The 9,023-nt window shown below is 25.3% G+C and overlaps 1 protein-coding gene across 1 annotated transcript in view; it reads right to left on the bottom strand.

Annotated features, from left to right (window-relative positions):
• Window positions 1-8,204: 8,204 nt before the first annotated feature.
• The window catches only part of LOC117181107, a 15,089-nt gene continuing 14,270 nt past the window's right edge, over window positions 8,205-9,023 (bottom strand). Inside the window, exons 9-10 of the mRNA XM_033373675.1 lie at window positions 8,330-8,413; window positions 8,205-8,275 (exon numbers count right to left, since the gene is read on the bottom strand). Coding sequence (XP_033229566.1) covers window positions 8,205-8,275; window positions 8,330-8,413 — 155 coding nt within the window. The remainder of the gene's footprint in view (window positions 8,276-8,329; window positions 8,414-9,023) is intronic.

The following is a 9,023-nucleotide window of genomic DNA, read 5'->3' as shown; positions in this document are numbered from 1 at the left end:
AGGGCGCATACTTTGAATAAAATATTTGTTATCATTCTCTTGAAATAAATGTGTTTTTTTCTTGAAAAAATACCGGTTTCATATGTATACACTTGGTATTTCAAAGTGGAGCATTTTCAATTGGAAATTGTCTACATACTTTTCCAAAATTTTAAGAAATTCTTTTTAAAAATTCTTAAATTAACTTTGAAAAATAAATTAATTGAGACTTTCTCTAAATTCACAAGGGAAAAAAATCAATTTAAGAAAATAATGAATCACTTTCAATATCAATATTTAACTACGAAAGAAGCGAATCTTCAGTCTTTGATCTTTTTTAATGTTTTGCTTATCTAATATACCAGTAAAAATACTCAAGTGTTTAATAGATTTTTTCAATTTAGCTAAACAAAATTCTAAAAAGAAAAAATTAAAATTCCCAGAAAATTAAAATTCACAAAAAATTCAATATTCGCGAAATACCCATCTTATAACAAGTTTTTAATAATAAATTAAATACATTCTCCGTTTTCTCCTTCCTCAATTAAGTGTGAGACTTTGTTACTTCGATACAAAAATTAAGGAACTAGTCATATTTAAAAATATATTCTCTGTGTGCATAATGTTATATTATGCCCCTAGATATCCTTTAAAATTTGTGAAAATACTTCGACACAAGAAAAAAAATTCCTCATAAATCCTTTAAAATCCCAAGCCTTTTGTAGAAATCTCTTTAAACACTTTATATTAATTGGAAACTCTTTGAATATCTGCTATATCTTCCTAAATATTGTAAAATCTTCTGAAACCTGTCAAATCTTCTAAAATTCTTTAAAATCCGTGAAATTTTTGACATTCCGTTAAATCTTCCGAAATCCTCTAAAATACTCCATGGATGCATTTTACAATGTTTTTAAATCTTTAAAAATGTTTTGAAATCCGTGACATTTCTTAAAATTCTTTGAAATCCGTGAAATCTTAAAATTCTTTGAAATTGATGAAATCTCTTTGAATCCCTTGAAAAAAGTGAAACCATAGAAAACTCTTTATATCTCTTAAAATCAGTTATAATATTTTTAAATTTATGAAAATACTCCGGTGCCACATGAAATCTTTTAAAATCCTTTGAAATCCCGAAATTTTCTAGAAATCTTCTAAAACACCCCTATTTTTTACTCGGAAATATTTGAAATTCCGTTAAATCTTCCGAATTCATCTGAAACAATCCGTCGATATACTTTAAAATATTTTGAAATCTCATAATATTCTTTGAAATCTCTGAAATCTCTTAACATTCTTTGAAATCCGTGAAATCTTTTAAAATTTGTAAAATCATCGAAACCTCTTTATATCTATTAAAATCAGTTACAATCTTTTGAATTTTGTAAAAATAATAATCCGGTGTCACGTGAAATCTTTGAAAATCCTTTAGAATCTCGTGACTTTTAGAAATGTCTTAAAATCCTTTATAATACTCGGAAATCCTTTAAAATTTCGTCAAATCTTCCAAAATTTTCTAAAATAATCCATGGCTATATTTTACAATCTTTTGAAATCTTTTTAAAAAAATATGAATCCGTGAAATCTTAAAATTCTTAGAAATCCATGAAATCTCTTAAAATCCTTTAAAATACGTGAAATAATCGAAAGCTCTTTATATTCAATAAAATCCCGTCACTTTTTCTTAGATCCTCTAAAATTCCGTAAAATCGTCAAAATTTCTTTATATATCTTACAATTCGTTTAAATCGTTTAATATCTTTGCAAATCTTTCGAATTTTCTTAAAACCCTTTCAAATACCAATACAACAGCGTAACCTTATATATTTGAAATCTTTAAAAATGTTTTGAAATCCGTAAAATTTCTTAAAATTTGCATGCAATTTATTTTCGAATAATCTTTTCAAAACTCTCAAGACTTTTAAATATATTCTAAAATAATTCAAAATTTTCCTACAAATTTTTTACATTCAACAAAATTAAAAAAATTGTCTTAATATTTTTCGGGGTGCTTTTCAAATATTCTGAGATTGAAAATTTTTTAAATAATCCGAGGTTTCAGCTACTAATAAAAAAGTGCATTATAAGTTCGATTATTGTTATTATTAGTGTATATATTTAAACCTAATCAACCACAACATTTGCACTATTTTTTACTTTTATATCGTAAATTAAAAAAAAATATAATCAAATCTACAAATAATTAATTTTAATGATGAAAATCATAGACTATGTTCTGCGAATTAAGAAATATTTATGTTTTTTTAATACTCTTCTATGATTAAACTGAAACTTTTAAATTATCTAATAATTTTTTTATTATATGATTTAAAATTTTTAATATTTATATTTAATTTTAAAAAATGATTAGTATTTTAAAGAAACACAAAAATCTTTGAATTTTCGTTTTTCGATTTTATTAGCGTTTTTTTACCGGAGATCATTTTTGAACAGTTGTATACAATTTTATACAAAAACAATAATAATTTTTACGAGATTTACAATATTTTAACAATTTTGGATCAGGTTACTGTTTTTCGTAGCCAATTAGAATTTTTGATAAAAAGAAAAAAAGATTTCAAACAAGGTTCACAAATTTCAACAATGTTTCGTTATAATAGTGCTTTGCAACAAAAACTGCTACAAAAAATTATTATGATTTGAAACAATTTTAGAATCTGTAATACATTTGATTAAGTTGGTGTTTTTGGTATGTAATTAGTTTTTTTAATTGAAAATAAGGAGATTTCAAAATAGATTCACAAATTCAAACAATTTTTGGTTATAATTTTTTTACAAAAAAAATTGCTGTTTGAAAAAATATATTAAAATTTGAACAAGTTTTAGACCATTTTGGTATTTTTTATTACATTGGTGTTTTTCGTGGATAATTAGTGTATTGTTAGCATTTTACACTAAAAACTGTTTTGTTTTTTAAATTCATAAACAAATGTAGGTTATATTTAAAATTAAAATTAATTATTATGAGTTATGATATTTTTAATTTTAATGATACTTGTTTAAAATAATACAATTTTCAAGCTTGAACAATTTCAGATTGGGTTACTATTATTTGTCGAATAATTACACTTTTATTAAAAACTCAGCAGATTTCGACAAAAAATATAAATTTCAACAATTTGATGTTACTTTTTGGCATTTCACATCGAAAATTGGATTTTTTAAATCGAAATTATTAAAATTAGGATAATTTTGGATCATGTTTGTGTTTTACGTCGATAAAATTGGTGTTTTTAATTTATAAAATTATATTTAAAAGAAGATTAAACTTTTTTTCTGCAATTTTAGTTTTATGTTCACATTTTTCACCGAAACTTGGTTTTCTTAAACAACAGATAATTAAATTTTCCAAAAGATTTACTATTTGGAACAATTCTTAGTTATATCATGTACGTGTATGTCGTCGAAAATTGATGTTTTATATTGAAAAAATCATTAGATGTATCAGATTATCATTATTAAAAAATTCCTATTTCAAAATTAAAATAATTATAATTTGAAGAAGGTTTAAATTCTTTTGACAATGTTGGATTACGTTAATCGTTTTCACTGAATTAATATTTAAAAATAATAATTTTAATTTAGAAATATGGTGAGAACGAAAAAAAAACATCCACTTAATTATTCAAATAACTACTGATGATATTATATTATATTTAATTACCGTAGATTTTTCCAGATTCTGCTTTTGGAGCCATGAGTGCTTTTTTTTATCTCAGCTTCAATTATTATTTCGGGTTCTTCAAATGAATCATCCATATCTGTTCTTTTCTTATTATCAAAAATAGCTTCTTTTGAAATATCATATTTTTTTATATTCAAAATTGCTTCGCATTTTCCAATGCAAATATAATGCGTTTCCATCTTGAATGGCAGCACGACAGTTGATGTTATTCCGTGGAGCTCCTCCTTTGGAATGCAGCTTATATTCTAAGTTATATTTTTTAAGTGAGCCTCTGAAGTGTCCCAAAAACCAAAATGGTCGTTATTGCTTATTGCGGCGGATGGCATTCAATTTAGTCTATTTTCAATCAAAAATTATTTTAACAACATTTTATCTACTTTAAGGAGGGAATATGGGATTAGCACTTGAAAAAAATTTTTTTTTGGTTCTTTTTTTTTTTTGTTGTAAAATATTTTTAAAGCCTACCCTCTTCATAGACCACAGCTGCACTTGAAAATATAGGAACGTGCCAGAAGACAATGAAAATACTATAAAATAATATAATTTTTATTAATCTTCACTACACTTTCTACGTTCGTAAATTGTGCACAGTGTAATGGAAAAAAGAAGGAGCTGAAATCGTTAAAAAAATTAATTTTTTTCTTCACTTTTTCAATGTTTAAAATATTAAACGAGTTTTTCTCGAAACCACTTTTTACAAGTCCATTCCAGCGATTTTACAAAAACTACTTATCCAATCCTTCTCAAACTTGATTAACTTTTTCTACATATAAAAATCCTTCCCGCCAAGATATTTTTGTTTAATTTTTTTCATAATAATGTTGTTTTTCACATAAAAAATGAAGAAATTTTTCGTACAAAATCGCATTTTTTACTTCAAATTATCACAATATTAACAATTAATATAGAGTGACATATTTTATGATCAAGCAGTGACCGAATTTGTTTATAATCACTAGAATTACAAGTAAACTATTTTTTCATAGCACACCCGTAGACACTAAATAAAAGCCATTTGGAGCATAGGAAAATTTTTTATTATCACACTTTATATAATGATTTTAAAAAATAAGACGGTAGAAATTCAAGAAGAATTGATTCAAAAATTGTTTTGGATTTTTTATCGGAAATAAAAATTATTTCCAAAATCATTAACGCCTTGAGGTTCGATCAAATTTGATTATCGGTGTCAGAAATATCGACCCGTACCCCCCCCCCCCCCCCCCCCCCCCCCCAATCCGAACTTAAAATTCAATTTAATTAATTTCCGTACTTTAAAAGTTTTCATACATTTTTGTGATTTGTTTCTTATGCAGTGCTAATATTTTGCAAAATTTATTAATTTTGCAAACAGTTGCTTGAAAATATATTTTTGTCTTCTTTTATGTAGCGAAGCATGAAAGGCAGGGTTGTCTTTGCACGCTTATACTTTTTTTTAATGAAGTTAATGTGGATACAATGTTAAATAAAATATGGAATTTTCAATCAAATACACTGAATTTTCAACAAACGAAAATCAATTTTTAACCACACAGTTGCATTAACAATCAAATAGTTGAACTTTCAAGGAAAATAGACAAATTTGTAACGAAATAGTTAGATTTTAACGAAATAGTTTAATTTTTGAACCAGAAACATGAATATTTTCGAACATAGTGGATTTAAAAAAAAGTTAATTTTTAACCAAGAAAATAAATTTCCTTTCATAAAAGATCAATCCAAAAGGACAAATTTAAAAAACAAAGAATATTAATTTTGTACAGGAAGATGACTTTTAAACAAAATAGTTGAATTTTCGACCAAAAAGATCAATTTTCAATTAAAAATAGAATTGTTAGATTTGAATTTTAAAAACAAATTAAACAAACATGAATTGAAAACATAAATAAATTGAATTATAAATTATAATAAATAAACTTAAAAAACAATATTGTCGCCTTTCAAACCGGAAAAGGTAAATTTGCATCATAAGTTAATTTTCAATCCAGAAAGATGAATTTTTAATAACTAGTTGAATTTTCAATAGAAAAAAATATAAAAACTTTTTAATCTAAAATGGAATTGTTAAATTTTTAGTTTAAAAATTAGTTTTCAGCAACCTCAAGAAAAAGAATGTATAATGAAATATTTTATCTCTCAACCAAAACTTTAATTTTCACTTAAAATTATAAGTCCTTAATGACAAAATTAATTTTTTACAAAGTATTTCAACGTTAAACCAAGTTATAAATTTTTAAAGTAAAAACAACATTAATTTTTAACGAAAAATCTTGCAATAATTGACACAACAACAAAACAAGGTTTTAATTTGAAATAAAAAATAGTTGGATTCAACAAGAAAATACGAATAAAAAAAGGTGAATCCTCAAGAACAACAGATTAATTTATAACCAGCCAGTTGCATTTTGAAACAAAAAAGGTGAGTTTTGTACCAAGAAGATTAATTTTCCTCCAAAAAAGGCGAACTTCCATAAAAATAAATAAGTCAATTAAAAATATGAATTATCAACCAAAATTGTAATAATTACATTTATAGTTTAAAACAAAGTTAATTTTCAACCAAAAGAAAAAATCATCTTTAGCCAAATAATTTAATTTTTAAATAAATAGTTACATTTTCATTAAAGATGATTTTTCAATAAGCAAAATTAATTTGCTAACCAAAGATATGAATTTTTATCAAAAAAGTTAATTTTCTACCAAATTGTTAAATTTTTAAGCTAAAAATACAAACGATCGAGAAAATCGTTGAATTTTTAATCCTAAAAATGAACTTTCAACAAAAAAATTAATTCACAATCAAAGTAATTAAAAAAATGTCGATTCAACTAAAAAGGACAAATTTTGAAAATAAATAAAGGTTAAATTCTCAACCAGAACAAATTAATTTTCAACCAAAAGCTTGCATTTTTAAACAGAAAAGATGAATTTTTATCTAACAAGTTCAATTTTCAACTGAAAAAGACCATATTTCAATTAAAAATATAAATCTTCAACCAAAATTGGAATAGTTTCATTTTAGTTGAAAAAAAATTAATTTAAAAAATAACTAATCTTCAACAAAATATTTAAATATATAACAAAATTCAAGTTTCACATATTATTTTTCAACCAAACTAAAAGGATGAATTTTTAACCAAGAAAATGAATTTTCTACAAAAAAAAAAAACAAATTTTAACAAAGTACATGAATTTTCATCAAAAAAATTAAATTATCAAGTGAAAAAGAACTTATTACAAATAAAAATATCAATCTTGAACCAAAATTAGAATACTTACATTTGTTGTTGAAAATATTTATTAAAAGAAAAACTTATGTTTAACACAACAGTTGCATTTATAACAAAGTTATTATATTTTTTTAAACAGTTGAATTTTGAACTAAAAAAAATATATCACTTTTTAGTCAAAAATAGAATCATCAAACTTAAAGTTTTCAAAATTATTTTTCAGCGTAAAAAAAATGAATTTTTAACCAAATTAGACGAATTTCAAACAAAATTTTGGTTTCCTTAACCAAAAAGATGAATTTCCAACCAAAAAGTGGCATTTTTAAACAAAATTATGGATTTTTAACCAAGATAATTAATTTTCTCCCAAAAAGTCGAAATTTCAACAAAATACATGAAGTTTTTATCAAATATTTAAATTTTCAAATGGAAAGGACCATAGTCCAATTAAAAGTGTTACAAACATTAAAATAGTTGCATTTTTGTTAAAAAACAAATAATCTGCAACCAAATAAAAAACGAATTTTCAAAAAAATAGTCAAATTTTCAACCGAAGTTATATATTTTCGAATAGAAATGATGAATAACCAATAAAAATTGAAGTCAAGATAATGGTTGAATTTTAAACAAAATGATTAAATTTTGAACTAAATAATAGTCCGATTTTTTAACCGAACAAGATAAATTTAGAATTAAAAATTTAATAATAGGAATTTCTACAATAGAAAAATTAATTTTAATCCAAACATTGTTGGATTTTCTTTTTGTATTCCATTAATTCTGTTCTCATTCAAACAAAATAACGAACAAAAAGGGGAAGCGTTTTGAAAACAGGGGAAAAATAAGACAGTATTAAAAAAAAGGAAAGTAGGGAAATATGGAAAAGAGAATAGAGCTCGGGGGAAAACCAGTCCAATTTAGATAGCTGGGGAAACCCCGAAATGGCTCTCAAGTCCCAGATAGTTCATTGTTGTATTGTAAAAACTAGACGTACATCCTTTTGCTTTGAAATCCTTTAAGTACTTAAGAGGTTTCATTGTACGGTGTCTAAGCCTCGGCACTCTGATTTTGAGTTGTTTTTGTGCAGAGCAGTAATTTAAATGTAAATTGTTAGGGGGCTATAAACAGATTTAGAGACTAATTTCCCAGGCACTTAAGATAGGCTGCCGGAAAGTAAAATTGAAGCGTGCACAATGTGGTCTGGTTCTGAGGGTTTATGACAGTGATTAGATGACAGGTGCCATGACCGAGTTGCCTTAGGTACTGGTTACTGGACAGTCGTCATTTCCTCAACGGCTACCTGCGTACTCTTCCCCTTCCAGCGTGCAGCGACAGATCATAGCCCGACTCGCACTGTTACCTGTTTAAGTGTACCCCCACCATTGCGGGCAGTTGTCATTTTCTCAACGGCTACCTGCGTACTCTTCCCCTTCCAGTGTGCAGCGACAGTATCCCTCGCTGGATTCGAAGTTGCTCCAGGCCCACGATGCTACGTCCGCTTTGGAGATAATCCCTTTGTCTTCCAACTTATATCTGTTCCTATTTAAAGAATATCAGTATGTCAAAGAAAATCATTTAAATATACATAATCAGATTATTTCCAATCTAATAATGTATAAATATGATATGTGCACATTTTATGGACGAAAAATTAAACAATTTTCCATTTTTGGTCAATTATACACACAATACAATTCAATTATAAATAATGAATAAATAAAAACAATACATACAATTTTCCACTTTTAAAGTTATCGTGGATTAATAATTGATGCAAGTTAACAAAATTAAGTGTTTGAACAAGTTATTATTATTATTTATCAAAATATTCTCTTACAGTGATTCTCGTATGTTGCAGTTTTTTCTACAAAATTTCACTTTTGATCCACTTTTAAATTGTAGTGAGATAATAATTAATTTAAGTTAACAAACGTAAGTTTCGGCCCACAATGGTGACCCTTATCAGTGAGTTTTAATCAATCTGCGAAAAATACATAATGTCTTGTAGGTACGCAGTTTTACAATTGGAAGTGTTATTCTCTGGGTAATATCTTTGTTTCTAAATTATATGCATTATTTAACTTAACATTTATATTATATTATATTTA

Source organism: Belonocnema kinseyi, chromosome 10 (genome assembly GCF_010883055.1).
Source record: "Belonocnema kinseyi isolate 2016_QV_RU_SX_M_011 chromosome 10, B_treatae_v1, whole genome shotgun sequence".
NCBI classification, from domain to species: domain Eukaryota; kingdom Metazoa; phylum Arthropoda; class Insecta; order Hymenoptera; family Cynipidae; genus Belonocnema; species Belonocnema kinseyi.
Note: the sequence above shows the minus strand (reverse complement) of the source record. Positions and strands in the feature narration are given on the sequence as shown.